We start from the raw sequence: 21,574 nt of genomic DNA, 5'->3' as shown, positions 1-21,574 counted from the left end.
ATAGATATGCATTGATGGCTGTAATTAGTAATACGCCCTAACCCTAATGCAGTTAACCCATAATGGGTCTACTACCCCTATGTCAGGTCCCATTCTCGTTACACAGTTCTTGATACTCAGAGTGTCAGGTAAGCTTGAGGGCATATGAGCTGACTTGTGGAGATCTAGAATCATATAATACGCCCTCATACAGCACTATTTCTGGAGTAAGGTCACCCTGAAGGGGCACTGGGACTTCTGTGAGTGAGGATACCTCACCTTTCGATGCTTGTTATACACCATTCAACTCCAGGATCATTCCCTCAGCGAAATCCGCAATATTGAAATTTCCACCCCTAAAAGTGAACGCTTACGTAATCCATCAAAAAATCGAAATTGCAGGATTACGCATATCTTGGCCAGGTTTATGTTTCAAATTTTTTTCTGGAGGTCTGCGGCGCCCTAATTAAGGCGCTATGGAGGCGCCGATCCTTAGTGACCGACACTGTACGCAATTAAAGGGTGCCAGAACCCCTCCCAAAGGAGGGGCACTCCCTGTTGAAGCATTGTGACTTGAAGGAGAGCATTGACTTTGTCTATAATAATAGTGGTTACTCCAACTGGTAGGACCGGAATCACATGACATTCTTCTCGATATGATATATTTATATGTGTTTGCACGGGGCACAGTAAAGCCAACTACATCACAACACCCTACAAAGGGTTGTCTTCCTCATGACCCATCACAATGCCAATTTACATTTCGGTCATTAGAGCATATTCGGTGGAAGAAATACTAGTACCACGGTGTTGAAATATTCCAAGCAAACGGAAGACGAGCGTGTTTGCCCTAGGCGGTCGGTTGCCCGAAGGGCAATCGCGTACAGTACATCAAGTAGATACAACAAATATATATGAATTTCTTATCACCTTATCAGTTGGGCCCGCCTGCGGCGGTCCCCCCCTGACCACGCGCAACACGTCGCGAGCTCGCAAGCTCGATCCCGACTCCCGAAATCCAACACACGGATCCTTATTCCTGGAATAGTCGACTGCTATTCCAAAACTCTGAGCTGGAACTGGCAAAGGAATCGGTTTGGAGACAATGTCATCAATTTATTGCCTTTTCTGGGAATAGGCACTCGAAATTTCGCCTCTCTCGGGGCAGACTATCGGAGCTGCTGCCTTATTCCAAACCACAGCTTAGTCTAATCCTAAAACTCGCTGGTATTTCTTCCACCGAATACACTCTATTGCAATTCATTGTAACGCATTGTAATGCCGGGCGGCTGGGAACTTTTCTCCGACTTGAAGTGCCCCTGCTCTGCAGGGGTTTCTGGGACCTCCACCCTACCGGCATTGGCCGATCCCAGCCACACCACTGCGGCACTACTGAGCGTCAGCCAACAGCACAAAGCCAACAGGCCCGACACAAGTACATGTATACATCTACTTAAGGGCAGCAGAGTAGCATCTAGTAACATCAACCTCAACGGTCCTACACTTAGTTGCAGGCAGCCAGCGCAGGGGCAAAGATGCCGACGTGAAGTCGGCACTTCCCAGTGGGAAATTGATTCCGAGATTTGTGATCGATTGTGGCTCGAGGTGGCTATGCCGCTTTACAGAAGCGCGTCAACGTGCACGGGCCACGCTTTGGTTGAACCCTAATTATAACCAGACCATATAAACCTCCTCTGCCACACATCCTGTGGCCCACTTTTCTTCCCCTTACCCACCACGCACATGTCTTCCAGCGTTGCATCGTCCTCCGCATCCGCCTCTACAACGCGGCCAGAACGGCGTCAACAGCGTCGGGATCCCAATCGCGGCATGGAGCGCGTGCTCTCGAGCACGACGGAAAACAAGGAGTGGAAAATTCAGCTCACGAGCACTCATGGTCCTGAGCTAACCGAGGAAGATTTCGACTTGGACGAAGCCAAGACTGCACGCCCACATATCCAGCGCGGTCACGCTGTTTCGTATCCCCTGGCGTCCGAGAAGGTTAACGATGAAGATGAGGACGACGATGACAAGGAGTTTCGGTCTCATCTGCGAGAATTTGTACCGTCTTATCGCCACGTCAACGTTACCGGACTGAGCGAGGAGGTCTATACTACGGCACTCTATGTCGATGACTCGGATAACGTCAGATTCTTCGATGTCATGGGGGAGATCGCATCCCGCAACCAGCTTACCTCCCACCTCCCCAAGAACGTGGAGGACATCCGGAAGGGACCAAAGTGCAAATGGAACGCAGAAGCGGTATCGAAGGAAAAGGTCGAAGACTCGGATGTCATCTACAAGCTGCCGTACCACCGGGTACTGGTTTCGACGCAGTATTTCGCGTCTCAAGTTGACCTTCTTAAATCGTTCAGGGATGCCATAGAAGGTACGTGCACCACGGTTGTCTCACCCGCTCCTTGCTAGTCAAACACTAATCATCCACATCTTCTACCACTAGCCCAGAAGTTCCTCTGGGAGTCCGGCGAAGTGCACGGCAACGTCGATCTCAACACGATGCTGACAGACGAGCACCGCCCAGGCGACAAGCGAGGGTCCCACAGAGGCTACCTATTTGATTATGAGCCCGCGCGTAGCTTCGCGATACCAGGGTTTGAGAACGTCAATTGGAGGCTGTTGATGAGTAGCGTGCCACAGATGCGGGAGTATATCCCGGACTTGATAAAGAAGACGAAGGGCATGAAGTTCGCGGACGATGAACCGGAGGAGAAGAAGACGTAATGCCGGCGACTGGGCGAAGTTCTTGTAATGTGTCTGTGTGGCTAGAGCTGTGAGTGGTCGTATGTTGTATCAGTGTGTATGAATCCACGACCCGCGAACGAGGCGGCCGACTCGATGGACGACACAAAATTTTACAAGGCTTCGAATGCCTTACGTGAAGTCAAAGGTTGTGACAATTGTTACCGTTCAATCATGGCATGGTCGCCCTTGAGAAGTCCAAGACAAATGTCCTTCGATTGTCAATCGTTCGACCAGAGAACATTGAAAATGTCTTTCGAGCCACGAAGGTGGTATTTCTCTTAACCAAATTGTCATGTCTGTCACTGTCGCATGGGAGCCGTATGCCATTCAACTGACTGTTTACTCGCCGTGAAGAGATGACAATCGTCGTCGGCTCGCGTCAGACGTCGAACTTAGCATGAACTGGCACAGCCACAATGTCAGGCCTACATGCTCGAGCGACGCACAAATACATCCTTACAAGTCGTCTATATGCGCAATTGGATGTGGAATGAATCACGGCCGCAAAATTGATTCTGTGCTCGCCACGATGATGATATTCAGCAGGAGTGTATCGGCACACCTGCCAGGAGTCAGCCACAAAAACTGTGGCTGATCTGGCCCGACTGCAGTCATCCACCAAGCAGGCTGACCGACCGGTCAACAGCCATGGCTGACCGCAATTCCAAACTGCATATGATGCCTGCTGCTGCTCTAACGTTCTTGTAGCTCATCCACCATCTAGCCCTCTTTCATCCGCCCGGCTGTCATACAATACCCCGATAGCCACCCTCACAGTGCCATGGACGGAAACGATCTTCGACTTATCTCTCCTGTTCTAATTCTTCTTATCGTCAGCATAGTGTCTATCTTTGGTATCTTTGCTCTTGGGTACTACTGGGGCCCCGCCCTCATTGCCCGCGCTCGGCTCTTCGTGGAGTCGAGTGCTTCTAACATTTCCTTTACTTGCCGCGGCAAGTTGTACGGCGAACACGATACCGTAGTAAGTGATTCACTCAACCGATTATAGCTCCTTCAGGTGGCTGACATCGTCATTGAAAGTTGGAAAACCAACAACGAAGCCTCGCGTTCTGGAAGTCACTCTGGCTCGCATACCAGGGATGGCTCCGACGAAGGGTACTTGTTGCAGTCCTTACTCCCACTGATTATCTTACTAACCTATTCACATAGCGACAGTCGTTGACTGAAGCAGCTTCCACCACTAAGGACGCGATTCTCCGCCTCCCTTCCTTTCTGCTTACCTCCTCTTCAGGCGCCGAACTCACTCTCCCGGAAGTGACCCCGCCCAACCCGGAAGTACTCACCATTGACGAGACACGCATCCCCAACCCGCGCTTCCTCAACATCTACTGGGAACGCCGTGAAACACCGCAACTGCTGGTTAGCTTCACTGACGGCCTCAAGCGACTCTACCCCACATGGGGGCGGCGCCTCCCCAGGTTTGCTGAAATCGGCGAAAATGAAGTGTCTGAACTGCCACCCCAGAATCCGGCCTTTCTGATGGCGAAGTCGTGGCTTGATTGGATGTGCGAAATTTGGGAGGCGAAGGCCAGCGCGACGACCGACCGACCTTCGGAGCAGCAACACTCTGTCCACGTCGAGCATCAAGCGCCTGCCACTCCTTCGAACTCCATTAGCTCTCTGGATTCTCTGTCCGTTCTGGACCCGGTTCATCATGTATCCCCGTGGGTCATCGATGCTGCGAGGAAGGCGGCGTCCAATCGTGCTCAGTCGCCCAGGAAGAGTGCCCTCAAGGCCCTTAGGCTCTCCACCACCTCATTAATTACTGGGCCGTCTGCGACGCCGAAGGCGATTAGGAGGGCCACCCTCCCCCTTCCCGATGGATCTCCAGTTATCAGGAATGAGTTAGAGAAGATGCTTGCGGACTACAAGCGCTTCTCGTTGCCGGCCGACTCCTCAGGTGCACCGGTCAACTGGGACAAGGACGTCGGGGCTGGTGGGTACGGGAAGAAGGGCAGAACGTTCACAAGGAAATTCTACAATCTCAGCAGGGGCATCCACCGGATCCCCGTGGTCGCCGACTACGTCGAGATGGGATGCAAGACTGCCGAGGAGGTCTATGACAAGGGTAACGAGACTATCTTCGCCGCGCCTTCAAGTCACACTATAACGGATTCTGCGTCCGACCTGGCCCCAGTTGAAGGAGATGTCACTGTCCACAGCAACTCTGGTTCTCTCTGTAGCTGCAAGGACGGGCAGGAGCCTCAGGAAGAAGATATCACGGAGGCTTTCACTGAGCGATCTCACACCGGGATCGAGGACTCAGACGATAGCGCTACTCTGATAGGCAACACGTTTATGAAATTGGGGTCACGCTTCGGCTTTTCGAGCGTCTCCAGCGTCGACCTGGCCGACCTGCTCAAGGATGACTCGTCGCCGCCTCTTCAGTACCCCATCGTTCCTCTCCCCAAGGTCAAGAAGGTGAACGGCGTCCCCACTCAGCTGCCCGCCCCTCCGGAGAACCCTATCTTGGATACTGAGGTGACTGTGATGCCTGCGGCACCCGATGTGATCGTGACACTTCCCAGTAACGAGCGGGTCCAAGTACTCGAGCCCGTCGCTGCACCTGTGATCATCACTACTCCGAGCAAGGTTCAAGAGGTCAAGCCTGTCAAACCTGCGTGTCCTCATCCTAGCAGCACTGTCAAGCCCGCCGGTACGCGACCCCGGGGGAGGAGCGGGTCTGTCAAAGCAGCACCGATAGTCGCGAAGTCTGTAGTAACCCGTTCCCGGACTGACTCCATTCGCCAGGCAAACGAGGTCAAGCCCGCTGCACGCCACAGGAGCGGCAATGTCAAAGCCCCTATGGTCGTCGTGAAGCCCATTGTTACTCGCCCTACTAAGCCCATGGCTCCCAGCTCGAAGTCCAACCTCGTCAGTACCAGCAGTGTCCAGGCGAGCACCTCTGCCCGCGGTCGCGCTAGAAGCGGGTCAGTCAAGGTAATTGTCAAAGATGTTAGGGCTACGAAGCCTGTCGTTACCCGTCCGCGAAGTGGGACTGTCCAGTCTTTGGTCGCTGAGGTCCGGACGAACAAGCCTACTGTTAAGGTCCTGGTGCAGAAGGACGTAAAGGGGAAGGGTGCCTCTGGGAAGGAGAACATTTCTGTTTCTTGGAGATAGAGGAAGACATCCGGGATCCGCGAGCATATCAAGGAAGAAAATAAGAAAACCCAAGCATTTCTATCGTATATTCTCCTAATCTTGATGTAATCAGGCCTCTCATGTCCGCCGCTTCTCCCTTTCCTTCCTGGGTTTTAGGGATCATCTGTCGAATTCTGTTCTGTTCTAGTTTCGTGGAGTCAACTTCCACTGCCAAAGGTACGCTCACGGTATCCATCACCACGATTGGTGCGAGCACGCATGCTGATCATATCCCGATAGCTTGTCTTCGCTATATGTGACCTCAGCTGCATCTCCCTGCAATCTGCGGTTCAAGGGTCCCATCTTCGATGGCTTCCTTGAGCTGTGCCTGTCCTCAATGTTAATGTGGGTACTGTGAATGTTTTCTGTACTCGATGTTCTGATGAGCAGTCATCTAGTCATCCCCTCGGTCGACAACACGCGCAAATGCCGTTCAAGCATTCACTCCCGTTCCACCGAAGGCCTATCGAGCATTTCAGCACTCAGCAGACCAAACACCAGACGGGAGCAACGCCAATACCAACAGTGTTGTGCGGGAGGTGGTAAGGGTCCGACCCCCTTGCAGGCGGGACTTGATCACCCCGTCCTTGGCCTCCAGACACCGCTATGCGTTGTCGCCATGTAGCTGTAACTCGCTCAAGGAACACCACCGGCAGTTTGTCGATTCCTGTGCTTTCCGGCTGTCCTTTGTTTCGTCTTCGGGAGGAATACTGGGATTCGAATGAAACAATACCTGGCGTGAAGAGCTCAAAGGATGCGCAAGACAAGGCACCGGATGAAGGGATGGAACGAGTGATGTGGGGAAGGAGTGGGATTAGAGCGTAGTGTAGGCTACCCTGACCTTTACTTCTATTCCTGCTCCAAGAAGTGTATATGTTTGTCTTAGGGTGCCCGTTGACTCGTACAGAGGAATTCATACCGATGTTAGGTCTTGTCTATTGTAGAATGTATACCCCGCTAGCAAGTCCAGCCAGCAGGTGCTAAGGGCGTCGATAAATGCACGGATAAATAGGCTTCAATGAACTGACATCATATGGTGTGCACTGGATGACTCTGTGCTATAGACTGAGAAAAAACACTAACATGAACGGAACAATAACACACCCTAAGATGGTAGAGCCCTTGGAGCCGTCGGGATCAGCGAGGCTATGATGATCCAGGCTCTTCCAGCATATTTCCTTAGCTTCAGGAAGATATCATATGCATGTCGAAGGACGAGTGCCTTACCTGGCCAGCGCATCCGACCATGAAGAGCGCGATTCGGCCTACTTTGTCGATGACGATGAGGGTAGGAAGTGTGGAGACGAATGACGTGACGGAGAAGAATCCTTGGAGGATCGGAGAGTCAGCATGGTGGGCTTCTATATACGAAGAGGTGTGTATTTAGTACAATGAGAACTGTCATCAGTCAGGACAGGGAAGGTCACCACAGGACGAAACTTCAAGTGCTTCGCACGACTTCAGACTGCCGTGTCTTCCAACCTTGAGGCATGTTTGCAGTAGAGTCGGGACGTAGTACGTGATCCTGACAGCAAACATATCAGTTGGTGGACACGAGACATGGCCGCGGCGCTGCTCACTCATCTACATCAGTAGGTTATTGGCATACCGCGAGAAGCATCGCCAGCCCTACTCTTCGCGGGTGTTGCGTCGGTCCACTGGTAAACAACTAAGCAAGGCGGTTCTTCGCCCCGTCCTTCGTCTCCAGCTCCTCGGCCTCTAGAAGTGAAATCAACATTATCATACCCGTCAAGAAGAACAGACCGTAATAAGCGGTATACCAGTCATTTCAGTCATAACCCGGCGCACTTCCGGGGTCTCTGGCGCTGCATTGTTCAAGTTCCCAATGAGACGTATAACCACTGCTTCCGCCTCGTCGTTGCGCCCGTTCGACACGAGCCACCGGGGCGACTCTGGCAGAACAAGGCAGAAGGCACCGGTGACGATGGCGAAGACGATCTGGGAGGCTAGTGGGAAGGAGAACAGTCTGCTGGCGAGTAGTTGATCCACTTATGAAATAAAGCTATTAATAATAGCTCCTACCGAACAGCCCAACCTGAGAAAGGAAGAGCTCGAGAGTGGCGATACAAATTACGGTGGCTATGTAGCCGCCGGAGTGCATTCTACGAGATAGGTAGGTACGGTGTTTGTCTTCACCCTGTCATTGACTAGGTATCTACACGTATCATTCGAGCTGACTTACCTGGATCCCCACCCCCATTCCGCTTAGGCGTCCAGCAATTAATTCGCCATACGTATTGCTTGTAGCCTGCAGGATGGCGCCGACAATGACCAGAACGCTGGGACACTCAGATGACCACACGTTCGAGTAGCCAGAGTTAGTGGTACTAACTATCCCACTTGTATTGTGCGTCTCCGACCGAGGAGAACGCCTATACTGTACAGAGTACCAGCAGCGCATCGATGGCTCCGCCGACATCGAATAAGGAACAAAGGCGTTCATTGCCACTCTCAATGTTTGCTAATTTGAGCAGCACAGCCACCGATATCGTCCGAGTCGACTCGCAATTAGACAGACTCAGTAACTTGCCAGCACTGCGTAGCTGTATTATACGCATAATTTTGAGGCTTCCCTTTGTGCAGGCTACTGGATGCATATGAGAAGATGCAAACTTCGTCGCTACTGTCAGCGGCTGAGAACTTCAGCGGCCCTCATTAGTATTTTGACCGGTCGCCATCTAGACACGATCAGCGAAGGTGGGTATTCCCTCTTGGATAACCGTGGCTGACCGTTCTATGGCTGACGGTCGATCAGTGTCAGCCTCTAGTACAAGGCGTATAAGAGATGGTGGTATGCTTCCAGGTTTCCCAGTTCTGTACAACCATCTCATACCTCCAAATCCCCATCGCCAGCCCATAACGTCCGTTAAACCTCGGAAACATCGTCATGGACTTTGCTATCCTCTTCCACCCTTGGATCCTCATCTTCATCTTTGGGAGTCTACTGGCTCTTGCCTTTGCCTCTGGTCACTACCTGTTCCTCGTTATCCGGAGTGTCTTCTCCGGTTACCACCGCATCCCTGACCCGCCCTTGACGGGCATTGGGAACAATACCAGCCCCTTCTCGGTCAGTGGTCACATTAAATTCACCAATCATATTGACTAACGCGTGCGTACCCAGTGGTCTCGCTGGATTGACAGCATTAATGGCTGGCTCAAGCACAGGGTGCGCGTAGTATCCACTGCACGAAGCACCTCACTAAACGCACGTTGACAGGCCTTCAGATGTGCCCTGCGGCTGACCGACGTAAAGTACTCCATCACTGAGTTCTTCGAGGATACCCCCACCCTGCTTTTGACCTCTCCCTCCGGCACCGACCTGCCGCTCTCAACGGTGTGGCAACCCCTCGTCGGGTATCGTCCACGGATCCCGGATCCCTGGCTTCTCAACACCCGCTGGCGCCCCTGCAAGACTCCCTGGCTTTGGGTCTCTTTCAGCAGTGGACTCAAACGCCTGTATCCGTCCTGGGAAGCGATACCCGTTTGCGCGAAGGTTCGAAGCGATATAATTTGTGAGCCCGTCGCGATTAAGGCCGACACGAAGCAAACGGACAAGCTGCGCGAAGAGGATGCCGACGAAGTCGAAGATCGCGCCCGCGAGTGGAACCGCGAACAGCAGGTTGACTCCGTATTAGAGTGGATCGCGGACGTGGCTACGACCCCACAGATGTACACGCCTATCTCTGTTCTGCCGACGCTAGTATCTCAATGGACCGAGCCCAAACCGAAGCTTGCACCTAGGCCGAGGACGGCCCCTTTCTGGCTTGTCGAGCAACCCGCCCCGAGGACTACGAAGAAGGGTCCTGCATTATTTGCCGGCAACACCGTACTCAAGAAGGCCGACTTCCAACGGATGCTCGCTGTCACCCGAGTGCGGAGCGCGTCAGTACCCAGCCGGGCGCCGACTACGCAAAGGGAACCCACGATCAGTCGGCGATTCAGCTTGCCTGGGGAGGACCTCCGGCCGACCGTCAACTGGGAGCGGCGAGATGAGAGCCGGATAAAGGAGCTTCGGGAACTGGCACGGACCATGTTCGCGCCTGTCCCTGCACCTCAATCTCAATCTCAGTCTCAACCTCTGCCTCTGTCGGACTACTCTCCGAAGCCTGTGTCGATTCCTGTCCCGCAGGAGTCTGCGCCCGTTCCTGTCCTGGAAGACTCTGCCATCTTCACCATTGGTTCTTGCGACAGTCTGGACGGTGCTGTGGACGACGTACCGATCGCTGCGCCTACTCGTGCCGCCGTCGTGGAAGTGCAAGCCGTGTCGTCTGAAGTTACCTAGCCTTCTGCTGTTATCGTGGACAACCCTGCCGCCGAAGAACCCGTCTATAAGCCTGTGATCCACGAAGACGCCTCCGTCTTCGAGCCGGAGTACGAATACGCTGCTGTTCTCTTCTCAAGCCCCGCGTTGGACAGCAAGGCGCCCTTCAACGACGACTCAGGCTTCTTCTCCATTGGTTCTCTGGACAGTCTCGCGGATTCTGAGGACGACGAGCCACTCGCTATCCGGAGGTTGAGCCTGCTGCGGGAGTCGACGTCGCCCCTTGCCTAAAGCCCGATCCCTGCCTAATGAAGTTCTCAAAAAGAAGATAACCCAAAAACATACAAGGCTATCATATACCCGTTTAGTCTCATCCCTCCATCATTTTAATCGGGCCTCGCATGTCCGCCGTTTCTCTCTGTATGTCTGTTCTCTCTGGGTCTTACGGATAAGCGTATAAATCTTGTTGTGTGTGTATTCCGAAGAGTCGATATTCTATATCCAAGGTGCGCAGTCTCTCAGGCCGTACTCATGATTTTGTACTTACTGACTCTGTTGATCACAGTGGCCGTCATAGGCTCGCCGCTGCCAAGAACCGTTATCAACGGGACCCAGCTTAGATATCCATCCATTCACCCATCTGCAGAGCCTCTCCTGGTGACAGTGTGAGTATCTCAGCGCCGTTGCCCGTCTCCTGCTGACAATTTCTCCTCCAGCCATGTTTCTGCTCATTCAAGTCCGAGCCGATGGAGTAATGATTGAATAGCCTCTACCAACCACCGTGATAAAGCCCAATGCAAACCCTTGAATCCCACCGATTTCCACTCTCGTGAGGCCGAACAAGGAGAATGACGACGCTAGCGAAGGTGGTGAGAGTCCGATCCTCTCACCGGCGGGGACCGATCACCCCTGTCCTACGGCCTTCCATATTTGCTATGCGATGTCAAGTCGATTTCGAATTACAGTGTTCGTTGCGTTGGGTGGGTGATACGGTCGTTAAAGACGTGGATAGTTGGTGCCAGGATATCGGATAGGGATGTAGAATCAACGGCCGGGACGATGAGTTGTATGGCTCTCTGTTCGTGGCCGAGTTGTACACTGTGATCAGCGGGCTTGGAGTGAATATCGACTCTGGGAATCACATAGGACATGACTGATATTGTCTTGTGGGCCGTCTCCTTTTTAGTAGTTTAATTAGTAACTATATAAAGTTTTCTGCCTGGATATTAATCCTCAACACCCCGGCGGGACCAGACGCAAATGATGGACTTAGGGGCAAGTGCCATTCGAGTGCTCGAGGAGCTTGTATCATATTGTGGCCTGCCAGAACTTAAACTCAGAGGGCAGAGCGGATTCGGAGCTTGCGTGTTCTGACCGTGTGAAGTCAAATGTCTCCGAGCGTCGCCTAACAACTTGGACTCGACTTCGACTCAGTCACCGTCTAACTACTGCTACAATCTGTTCTTCCTCGTATTGGCTTCCCCTAAATTTTACAGTCCAACGCGAGGCAAGTGCATTGATCCATTCGTTATGGGTTCTGCGAGTCTGGACATGCATGACTAGCACCGGCGATGCCGTTGCAATGTGGACTGACAGAGGGTCAGCCTCCTCGTCAGCCAACGGGAGATATGCATAAATACTGCGCTCTACCTTACTCGCTTCTTATCACTCTGCCTTCACGAGCTCATCCGAGGACTCACTGGATCGACCTATCTGTGTACTCGATACATCGTCGACCATAGTCATGGACTTCGACCTTCCTCTCTGGGCTTGGATCGTCTTAGCGGTCTTTGGCATCTCTATTCTTGGTCTGGCCGCTGTATTGGTCTATCCTATCATCTTGTCTGTCAAAGAGTCTTCTCAGGTCTACGAAGCTGCTCCTGCTGGCCAGGACGCCCGCCGCCGTTTTACCATTCTCTCGGTGAGCATCTGATGGTACAGAAGCGCGATTGACTCAGGTGGCTGACACGCAACTTAGTGGTTCACGAAGGAACATAGGTATTCGTTCCCCACGAAGGACACAGTTACTTGCATCCGGGATTGGTGCGAACAGGAGGTGCGGAGGGCAGCTCACATTTCATTCGCATACTGACCCCGCTCCCAAAGAGCTTGAGTCCCACGCGTAACTCCCCTGCGGAAAGCAACGGCCCGGTGTTGGCTATTTCCTCGACCGCCTCTCCCGCCGCACCAACGGAAGAGCCCTTCCAGCCCATATGGACTGAAGAAGATATCCGCACCTCCACTCCACCCAGGAAGAAATGGTCCGTGGCCAACTCCGCCTGCAAGGACACTCTCCGGAGCAACGAGAGGCAGACGTGGCCCATCGCCGAACCCATTATTACACAAGCCAAGCGGGCTGCTGTGGTGAACTCGGACTACCAGAAGTGTCTCAGACAGGGTCGGAGGTTCAGCTTACCTGTAGAGCTCCTCGGTCCGACGCTGAAGCAGACGCCAGAGGTCGACGCTAGGAAGAAGGTCGAGATTGAACTGTTCTCCCAGGTCCTCGACGAGAGTCCCTCTGCCACTGCTGCAGCTGATGTTCTGGTACCCACCCCGTCCAAGAAGGCTGTCGTAGTAAACTCGGCGTACCAGGAGTCGCTGAAGTCGGGTAGGCGATGGAGCTGGCCGCTGAACCAGGTGACTAGAGCTGCGGTGGTGAATTCGGACTACCAGGCATGTCTCAAGGCGGGGAGAAGGCGCAGCTTACCTGTGGAAATCCCTGTATCGACTACAGTGCAGGAAGTCAAGACCGAGGATGCCGTCTTCGCCTTTGATCGTCCTTCCTCTCCCGTGTCTTCTCTCGCTACCGCCGTCGGCCAGGACCTGCTCCGCGCTCTCGAAAGCAGCTTCAGCTTTGTCTCTCCGGACACACCTGCCGAACTTGAAGTGCCAGCTCCAGCGGACGTCGAGATGGAGGAAGCCGAGAAGTCCCTCGTGTTCGAAGTGCCCGATCGGGCACTCACCATCACCAGCGAGGACTCCCCAGAGACTCTTGTCAAACCCGAGGAGCCAGTGGTCGAGAGCATCCACGTAGAGGAACACGAGAAGTCTCTTACGTGTGAAGACCCAGTTCAGGAGCCCCTGGTGGTTGCTGCCTTCGCGGTTTCCGTTGGCTCCGATGTACTTTCCGCCGATGACCCCTGTGTCAAGCCCGTCCCTGCCGTCGACGATGCGATGGATTTTCCAGTGACACCGGTGGAAATCACGCCTGAGGCTGCTGTACCCGTCGCCATCGTCTGTACTGTAGAAGCGTCTATCGTCGCTGCTTCGGAGTCCTCTCTTTCTTCCACGGAGACTGCGGCTGAGGTATCTTTCGTATCGACCGGGAGCATCAAGGACCTCGAGGTGTCCGTTACCGCTTCGGAGTCCGCCAGCTCTTCAAGCGCCTCCTCCGCCTCCTCGCTCTCCGACATCGTCGCTTCACTTCCGGTCTTGCCGTCCACCACCGAAGTGCGCTCCAAAGCCCCGAAGATCCCTGCCAAAGGCAAGCGAATCTCCCCCGTTTCCGCTGCCAAGCGAGTCCCACCCAAACCCAAGGCCGAGGACGGGACGAACGCGAAACGTACCCGCAGGCGACAGGTGGTCACTAGCAACGTCACGATCCCGGCTCCTGTTCCCCGGGCCCGCCCGTCACCTGTCAAGAAAGACGAGGGGGAGAAACCAACGCCGACGTTCAAGCGGCACGCGATGGTGCCGTGCCCCAAAGCCGTCGCAGCCGTGAAGAAGGCCGAGGAGAAGGAAAAGGCTGTGTTCAAGAGGCACGCGACGGGTTGTCCCAGGGCAGCTGTCGCCACGAGGGAGGTCAAGAAGGCTGGCGAGGTGAAAGCAGTCAAGCCTGTTGGTTCAGGCGTGGGGAGAGGCAGCGGGCTTAAGCCGAAGGGTAACGCCAGGAGCCCCAAAGTGAAGGCTGCGGGAAAGGAGAATGTTGGTGCTTGGCGATAGAGTATGTATACGTTGTAATTGTATCATTTTTTTCCCGTCTTTCAAGTTCTTATATTCTGCTTTATGTACTCTCTTCCCATATAATCATAGATGTATCATGATATTATTCCCTATTTTATTTGAGACTGTTACCGTTCACGGGCTGCTATAGCTATCAGGTAAGACCTCGGGCCTCACGGACACCAGATATGACAGACCGGCGTCACTTTCCGCAAAATATCTGACTGCCACCGTATCCCACTATGACAAGGGTTAGCGGTCGCACGTTCTTCTTCCTCGCCGTCCCTTCGCTCGTCATAGAACAATGCCGCCGATGGTCCTGATCGAAATCCTCGATCCTGGGCGCCCTTGCGGCTGACAACCAGTCTCCGTACATAAAGATGCGATGGCGGCTAGCAGACAGCTTCTCGCCTCATCCGCCAATCCGACGACGCAGGCCCTGCGTCCGGCATCAAGCCTGCCTAGCTCGTCGGCATCCAGTTCAGCGCTTTCGACCAGCCCAGCGTCCGGGACCTCGCGTTACTCAAGCATCAATCCCACTCGCTCACTCGCCAATAGTTCGGACGCGATATGAAGTTCAAGGGCCTGGGGAAGAAAGCCGACAAGGAGAACGCGACACCCACGAAGGTTACGGACTCGACGAGGAACACTTTGGCGGAGGAGAGCAGCCTAGGAACACGGGGGCAGGGTCAGTCCACGAGGGCTACCAGGAGGTACGCCTGCATATACGAAGCGCAAAGGTTCGACCTGCCTTCTCCAGGGCTCCTGGACAACAGCCCGAGGACCAGGGCGCGCGGCGCTAGCAGCCTCCCGGTGGAATGGGGACGTACCGCTATGGAGCAACACTGTCACAGACAGAGAACCGTACCTGGAGAGGACGACGGGTGGGAGAGGGAGATGAGGGATGGCCTTGACAGTCTCCAGCTGCAGATCAAGGAGCTGGACGACCGCTTCCTCGCACGGCGCATGTCCGAAGGAGGCGAGGTTCAGCAGTGCGCGACCATTTCGAGAAACCAACGAGAGTACGTCCTACCCACACCGCCATACAGCCCCACGGAGGCGATATTCCCGAGCGTTCAAGGGAGCGGAGAGCCGTTGTCGCCTTCGGCCAGTCCCGGTACGGATAGAGAGGATCTTTGGGATCTCATCCTGCAGTTCCCGCCTCCGCCGCCACTCTTGAATCTTCCTAGGCATTCGTTGTTGTCTCTCGGAATGGCGGAGCCTCGTCCTAGCGGTTTTGTCCCGGAATCGCGAGGCTTGCAGACGCCTCCAATGACGCCTCTCGCCGACGGACACAATCCGCGCCGCCGCAAGTCCTTCGAGTTGGAGTCGATAGACCAGCTGCTGTTGGACCCCACGGCGTTCCAGGCACCTAGTCACTCAAGGAGGCCATTGATGGAGAATCCGGGACGGTACAACCAAAGGCCTAGGAACCAGAGGTCGGTTACCGCGGGAAAGGAGAATTTTCCAGTTCAGAGAAGAGGTCAGGCGTAGATGGTGGTGTTATGATACAGCGAGTGGGCGCTGACAGGGGGCAGTTGGTGGGCAGTTAGTACCTCATGTAGCACAGAAACGTCTGTATTTCGCATTATACCCGTCTGTTATGTTGTCTATTGGATTACAGCTTGATTTAGACCATCATTTTGTTGTCGAGGAGTGCTCCAGCTAGGTGAATTTGAGAGAGTGCGCGCAAGTCCATTTTCCCACGCAATGACGAGTCCTGATATGGCAGTAGAATTACTCAGAATGGCTATGTCTGTTCGAGCACGACATCCTGCTATGCCGGTGCTCTAGAGAGGCACTTTTCAGAGACATGCTTGAGAGACACTCGCCACCACTACGCAGCCCCCTTTTCTTGCCGCCATTCCTGACCTTGAACATCTTCACCTATAAGTACATACATCGAACTGCAGTCATTGACTGACTCAGGCTTGGTACCTCCGGAAATCTGGCAAGTCTCCCGGGACGTATGTACGCTGCGAAATGCTCTTTTTCCCCTCCATGTACTCGAATAACCCAAGGTGGTCGTGTCCATTTTCCATGAATCCCGCTTCGCGACGCTATGGATCACAACGCAGCGCAGCTCATAATTCTCACGATTCAACATACCGTCAACTAAGGCACTGCCGCAGCATCAGCTGCACCTGCTGCAGACACGTCGACCAACTCACGGACTCCTTTCCTTACTCTTCGCTTCGGAGCTGAGCTCTCTCGTACCGTTTAATTGCTTCTAGTTCAATGAATCCGACCGTAAGGTCGAGGAGGCCGGCTTCACCCCCTCTTGGTCATGCACCGAGATATCCTCACGTTCGGGACGGTCATCTAGACGCAGATGCGCGAAGGGAGGCGGCGTCAAAAGGGTTCACCAGGAGAGATATTGGACGGAAGAGCTTCCCCCCAGGCGGACTGAATATTGCGCCAGCAGAATGGAAGGTGTTGTTCATCATAGTGGTCGTAGCGGTCTTGGTTCGGTTATTCCGCCTGCCGCAACCAAATAGCGTTGTGTGAGTACATACCTCATGGAAGAAGCTTTCTTGTAACTGAATCCCTATATGCAGCTTTGACGAAGTCCATTTTGGCAAGTTCGCCTCAAAGTACATCAAATCCCAGTACTTTGTGGACGTACACCCACCCTTGGCCAAACTATTAATCACTCTGGCTGGTTTCGTTTTTGGATATGATGGAAACTTTGACTTCAAGGACATTGGAAAGTGAGCGCTCATTTTGTCATTACAAGCGTGTCTTAACCGTACTAGAACGTATGAGCGCGTTCCCTACGTCGCTATGCGGCTTGTTCCCGCGATTATGGGCGTCGCAACTATCCCCCTCTCCTACCTCACCATCCGTGCCCTTGATTGCCGCGCAACAACTGCCATCCTCGCATCCCTCTTCCTCACCTTCGAAAACGGGCTGATAACCCAGTCCCGGCATATCCTCCTCGACTCTCCCTTAGTCTTCTTCACGGCTCTCACCGTATTCGTCTGGGTCGGGTTCTGCAACGAAGATAAGCATCAGCCGTTCACGGAGTCGTGGTGGACATGGTTGATCTTGTCTGGTCTTTCTCTCGGTGCCGTGGTCAGCTGCAAGTGGGTCGGTCTCTTCACTATCGCGACCGTGGGTGTGAGTACTCTCAAGCAGCTGTGGCTTCTTCTCGGCGACCTGCGTGTGTCACCGCGGCTCTGGATGAAGCATTTCTTGGCAAGGGCGCTGTGCCTGATCGCCATACCTATTGTGTTCTACATGTCCATGTTTGCGATCCACTTCTTGATTTTGTCGAATTCTGGAGACGGCGACGGCTTCATGAGCTCTGAGTTCCAGCACACGTTGAATGGGAGAGGTATGGCGGATACGTATGCGGGTGAGTGCTTGGCTATCATACCTTGGTGGAATATTCAGCCCACATGCTACCAGATGTCGCGATTGGCTCCACGGTCACCATCCGTCACGTCAACACACAAGGGGGCTATCTACACTCTCACCCTCACAACTATCCCGGCGGGAGCAACCGTATGTCTCGGCTTCGTATGGTCACCAGCTTACTGACAACACCGTGCAGAGCAACAGGTCACCCTCTACCCACACCGCGACGCGAACAACGACTGGCGGATCTTCAACGCCAGCTCCGAAGCCGACCCGGACTCGGACCTGCCCTTCGGCGAGCCGCTGACGTATATCACGCCGGGCATGCGCCTCAAGTTCCGGCATATCTCGACGCAGAAGTACCTGCACTCGCACGAGATCCGGCCGCCGGTGTCGGACGTGGACTTCCAGAACGAGGTGTCGGGCTACGGGATGCCGCACTTTGTCGGCGACGCGAACGACGACTGGATCGTCGAGATCGAGAAGGGTGACAAGCGCGACAGGGAGAGCGGGAAGCGCCTGCGGACGCTCCGCACGCAGTTTAGGCTGCGTCATGCGCTGACGGGGTGTTATCTGTTCTCGCACAAGGTCAAGTTGCCCGAGTGGGGGTACGAGCAGCAAGAGGTGACGTGTAATAAGAACGCTGTGAGGGACAATTCGTTGTGGTTTATTGAAACGAACTGGCATCCGGATCGTAAGTCCTCCATCGTATACATTCCCGTCCACTGAGTCGGTTGTACTGAATTGATCATGCAGTTCCGGCTGATGCTGAGAAGGTCAACTACCGACTTCCTGGTTTCTTCGGCAAGTTCCTTGAATTGCAGCAAGTAATGTGGACGACGAACGCTGGCTTGACGGATCGGCATACGTATGACTCGAGGCCCGACGCATGGCCGCGGCTGAGACGTGGTATCGTAAGTCCAAACTGGTGTATCACTACGTGGTATTTACTCATACCTCCCCTACAGAACTTCTGGGTAAAGGACCACCGCCAGATTTATCTGCTGGGGAATCCCACTGTATGGTGGCTGAGTACACTCGCAGTCCTAGCCTATGCATCCGTCCGAGGCTTCCTCATCCTGCGTGCGAAACGTGGATACAGAGATTTCGAGAACAGTTAGTCGTAAGATGCACTTTGCCGGAATTATACTGACCATCTCGTTCACTTTCAGCCAAGGTGGTGAAGTATGACACTCTCTGCGGGTTCCTCTTTGTCGGTTGGGCACTGCACTATTTCCCCTTCTTCCTCATGGGACGACAGCTCTTCTTGCACCACTATTTCCCGGCTCTCTACTTCGCGATCCTCTTATGCGCTGCTGTCTTCGATCTGGTAACGTCGAATTTGCGCCCACGCGTGCGCCTGCAGATAGCAGCGGTCCTTATCCTTCTCGCCATCTGGAGTTTCTCGTACTTCAGTCCAATTGCGTATGGCAACCCGTGGACGAAGTCAAAATGTAATTCCGCCCGGTGGCTCAAGACCTGGGATTTCAACTGGTACGTGGGGTTGCTGTCCTACCCGAGCGCGACATGGTGGCTGATAGAGAGTCTTATTTCCCATAAGCAATGACTTCCTGGATGACGTGAGTTATAGAGCAAAGCTCGAAGGGACCGTTCAGTACTAATTGCCCTACAGTATAGCCAGTACTACGGTAAAGCCGCTACTCCACAGAGATCGAGCACTCCTGTTGTCACCGTCGGGGGTGAAGCTGGTGGCCGCGCTCCCGTAGTCGTGCAGGACAACAAAGTCGGACAGGGCATCGTCCCTGACTCCCCCGACCCGCAAACCTCAAGCATTGCTGTAGGCCCGGAACCTGGGCGTGATATCTTCGCTGCTCAGCCTGTGAAGGATATCAAGAGTGAGCCTCCGGTGGATCGCCCTGCTGTGGCTGAGAGCAAGGAGATCAGCTCTGTCATCACCGAGCCGCAGCCGACCACGGCGGAGAGTCAAGCTGCAGATACGACGTCAGTAGACACGACGAGTGCTGCAGCTGCTGATACCTCCTCGACAGCTGAAGTGTCGACAAGCGTTGGGGATAACGCGCCTCATAAGCAGGAGGGCCCGTTGGGCGAAGATGAATCGGAAGCTGATCGTGCGCGAAAGGAGCTATACCCTGAGGATGCGAAGAGGGTATGAAAGTTGTGTAGACGTCTGGGGGTGGACCTCTGGTGCCTGGGTGTAAAAGTAGCAGTTCGATAATTATTTAGGGGTTCTTGTAATCGTGCACCTACAACTAGTATTCCAGCATTGCACGCTTGCTCGCATCATGGACTTTTATGTATTTCCTAGGGTAAGTCTGGCATCCTTAATTGTGAACCGACTTAGCACAGAGTCGACTCAGGCCTTCGCTCTATCGGTGCGGCAACACTAACGATTATACATCTATAGATGAAACTAAATGGCGGGATGATATATTACATGAGAATATAAAGGAGAAAACTACAATCAGTACGTCTTGCATTCAACATTCTCCTTTCCCGCAGCCTTCACTTTGGGGCTCCTGGCGTTACCCTTCGGCTTGAGCCCGGTGCCTCTCCCCACGCCAGAACACACCGGTTTGACTGCTTTCACCTCGCCCTTCTTGAGCCCCCTCGAGCCTCGTAGCGACAGCTGCCTTGGGACAACCCGTCGCGTGCCTCCTGAACACCGGCTTTTCCTTTTCCTGGACCTTCCTCAATGCAGCGAGGGCTTTGGGACACGGCACCCTCGCATGGAGCTTGAACACCGGCTTCAGCTTCTCCTCCACCTCGACCTTCTTGATAGGCGAAGGATGGACCCGGGGGAAAGGGGTGGGCATCGCCACGTTGCCAGTGACGACCTGCTGGCCGCGTGTACGTTCTGCGTCCTTCTCGTCCTCGGTTGGCGGGGGCTTGTGCGGGAGACGCTTCGTAGCGGACACTGGCGACACACTCTTGCCTTTGACAGGGAGCTTCGTGCCCTCCGGGTGAACTTCGCCGGTAGAAGGACAGACTTGGTGTGCAGCGGCAATGTTGAGGCGGAGGAGGGGGTTGAGGATCTGGTGGACTCCAAAGCGGTAAGAGACACCTCGAAATCCTTAATGCTCTCGGTCGACGCGAGGGATACCGCGGCCATATTCGCCGTGGAAGAAGTAGAGGAGTCCGAAGTAGTGACGACAGTGTATTCGACACCCGAAAATCATCGGCAGAGACGCCGACGACGTGCACTGCAGTCACTGCAGCAGAGGGAATGGGAGCCTCAGTAGAAGTTTCCACCGGTACCACTGAGCAATCTAACGCATTGTCAAGGGTACGCATGGGCTTCCTACAGGGGCCGTCTGCGGGAACTTGAAGTAACACGGGGCTAACAGAAACCGCGAAGGTAACCAGACTGGGTCTTCACGCGTAATGAACTTCGGGACTTCCTCTAGGTGGATGGTCTCGACGACTTGCTTCCTCTGTTCCTCGGGTTTGACAAGAGTACCTATTGAGTCTTCATTGGAGCTAGTGAGTGCCCGGGCAGCGTCTTCAAGTACAGAGGCCCTCTCTGCTTCCTCCATATCGATGTTCTCGGCGACCCGCTCTTCAATCTCGGCAGGTGAACTCGGGCAGGTGAAGCTGAAGCTGCTTTCCGGAGTCAGAAGCAGGTCCTCACCCATGACAGTAGCGACACAAGACACGGAAGAGCTAGGACAATTCGACTCGAAGAAGATGTCCTCTGGTATGGTAGTGTTTCCGAGGTCTTCCACGGGCAAGCTGCGCCTCTTCCCAGCCTTGAAACACGCTCTTTGCCAGGTGTCCATGAGCTTGAAGTCACCATTAACTGGGGACAAAGAACCATTTACGGTGAAGGACTCCCTGCAAGGAATACGCAAGGAGCGGGAGAATATCTTCCTACAATGCTCTCCACAGACGAAGGGACTCTCGGCACATTGTAGGAGAATGTTTTCCTGCCGATTGCATGCGAGTCCAATGTCCAGCGCCGGCGCATTTATCCGCCCGCAGTAAGTGCAAGTGGAAGGCCGCCGAGGCATAGACAGACCAGGGTGATTACAGTCGACTCTCCCTTAACCCATACCTCCAATACTTTGACGCGTCTCTTGTGTCAGTGTATGCATCGTTCGCTAATAG

The 21,574-nt window shown here is 54.0% G+C and overlaps 8 protein-coding genes across 8 annotated transcripts; 6 read left to right on the top strand and 2 right to left on the bottom strand.

The window, feature by feature from the left end:
* Window positions 1-1,643: 1,643 nt before the first annotated feature.
* GLOTRDRAFT_109846 (uncharacterized protein) lies at window positions 1,644-2,916 on the top strand. The gene is made up of 2 exons (XM_007864485.1): window positions 1,644-2,368; window positions 2,441-2,916. The coding sequence occupies exons 1-2, from the start codon at window positions 1,723-1,725 to the stop codon at window positions 2,719-2,721; spliced, it is 927 nt and encodes a 308-aa protein (XP_007862676.1). The 5' UTR covers window positions 1,644-1,722; the 3' UTR covers window positions 2,722-2,916.
* Window positions 2,917-3,523: 607 nt separating this feature from the next.
* On the top strand, window positions 3,524-5,883 carry GLOTRDRAFT_126079 (uncharacterized protein; the record flags this gene model as incomplete). The annotated part of the gene is made up of 3 exons (XM_007864484.1): window positions 3,524-3,724; window positions 3,784-3,858; window positions 3,913-5,883. 3 exons carry the CDS (start codon window positions 3,524-3,526, stop codon window positions 5,881-5,883), a joined length of 2,247 nt encoding a protein of 748 aa, XP_007862675.1.
* A 1,690-nt stretch (window positions 5,884-7,573) lies between these two features.
* Window positions 7,574-8,026, bottom strand: GLOTRDRAFT_126078 (uncharacterized protein; the record flags this gene model as incomplete). Its single annotated transcript, XM_007864483.1, has 3 exons — window positions 7,574-7,623; window positions 7,686-7,871; window positions 7,948-8,026. The coding sequence occupies 3 exons, from the start codon at window positions 8,024-8,026 to the stop codon at window positions 7,574-7,576; spliced, it is 315 nt and encodes a 104-aa protein (XP_007862674.1).
* A 786-nt stretch (window positions 8,027-8,812) lies between these two features.
* GLOTRDRAFT_126077 (uncharacterized protein) lies at window positions 8,813-10,477 on the top strand (the record flags this gene model as incomplete). Its single annotated transcript, XM_007864482.1, has 4 exons — window positions 8,813-8,992; window positions 9,047-9,091; window positions 9,143-10,177; window positions 10,208-10,477. The coding sequence occupies 4 exons, from the start codon at window positions 8,813-8,815 to the stop codon at window positions 10,475-10,477; spliced, it is 1,530 nt and encodes a 509-aa protein (XP_007862673.1).
* A 1,453-nt stretch (window positions 10,478-11,930) lies between these two features.
* GLOTRDRAFT_126076 (uncharacterized protein) lies at window positions 11,931-14,128 on the top strand (the record flags this gene model as incomplete). The annotated part of the gene is made up of 3 exons (XM_007864481.1): window positions 11,931-12,107; window positions 12,165-12,242; window positions 12,293-14,128. The coding sequence occupies 3 exons, from the start codon at window positions 11,931-11,933 to the stop codon at window positions 14,126-14,128; spliced, it is 2,091 nt and encodes a 696-aa protein (XP_007862672.1).
* A 570-nt stretch (window positions 14,129-14,698) lies between these two features.
* GLOTRDRAFT_126075 (uncharacterized protein) lies at window positions 14,699-15,622 on the top strand (the record flags this gene model as incomplete). Its single annotated transcript, XM_007864480.1, has 1 exon — window positions 14,699-15,622. The coding sequence occupies one exon, from the start codon at window positions 14,699-14,701 to the stop codon at window positions 15,620-15,622; it is 924 nt and encodes a 307-aa protein (XP_007862671.1).
* Window positions 15,623-16,274: 652 nt separating this feature from the next.
* On the top strand, window positions 16,275-19,758 carry GLOTRDRAFT_71461 (PMT-domain-containing protein). The gene is made up of 10 exons (XM_007864479.1): window positions 16,275-16,632; window positions 16,687-16,839; window positions 16,885-17,486; window positions 17,540-17,635; window positions 17,685-18,182; window positions 18,245-18,402; window positions 18,457-18,604; window positions 18,661-18,982; window positions 19,050-19,068; window positions 19,122-19,758. Exons 1-10 carry the CDS (start codon window positions 16,367-16,369, stop codon window positions 19,620-19,622), a joined length of 2,763 nt encoding a protein of 920 aa, XP_007862670.1. The 5' UTR covers window positions 16,275-16,366; the 3' UTR covers window positions 19,623-19,758.
* A 234-nt stretch (window positions 19,759-19,992) lies between these two features.
* Window positions 19,993-21,246, bottom strand: GLOTRDRAFT_126073 (uncharacterized protein; the record flags this gene model as incomplete). Its single annotated transcript, XM_007864478.1, has 2 exons — window positions 19,993-20,502; window positions 20,773-21,246. 2 exons carry the CDS (start codon window positions 21,244-21,246, stop codon window positions 19,993-19,995), a joined length of 984 nt encoding a protein of 327 aa, XP_007862669.1.
* Window positions 21,247-21,574: the final 328 nt, after the last annotated feature.

This window comes from Gloeophyllum trabeum (assembly GCF_000344685.1).
Source record: "Gloeophyllum trabeum ATCC 11539 unplaced genomic scaffold GLOTRscaffold_00002, whole genome shotgun sequence".
Lineage (NCBI taxonomy): Eukaryota > Fungi > Basidiomycota > Agaricomycetes > Gloeophyllales > Gloeophyllaceae > Gloeophyllum > Gloeophyllum trabeum.
Note: the sequence above shows the minus strand (reverse complement) of the source record. Positions and strands in the feature narration are given on the sequence as shown.

Bases quoted from the DNA above. Each gene is read 5' to 3' on its own strand.
- GLOTRDRAFT_109846 (XM_007864485.1), top strand. From the start codon at position 1,723: ATGTCTTCCAGCGTTGCATCGTCCTCCGCATCCGCCTCTACAACGCGG. The intron at 2,369-2,440 runs GTACGTGCACCA...TTCTACCACTAG, and splicing joins GTTCAGGGATGCCATAGAAG to CCCAGAAGTTCCTCTGGGAG.
- GLOTRDRAFT_71461 (XM_007864479.1), top strand. From the start codon at position 16,367: ATGAATCCGACCGTAAGGTCGAGGAGGCCGGCTTCACCCCCTCTTGGT. The intron at 17,487-17,539 runs GTGAGTGCTTGG...ACATGCTACCAG, and splicing joins TATGGCGGATACGTATGCGG to ATGTCGCGATTGGCTCCACG. The intron at 18,403-18,456 runs GTAAGTCCAAAC...CCTCCCCTACAG, and splicing joins CGCGGCTGAGACGTGGTATC to AACTTCTGGGTAAAGGACCA.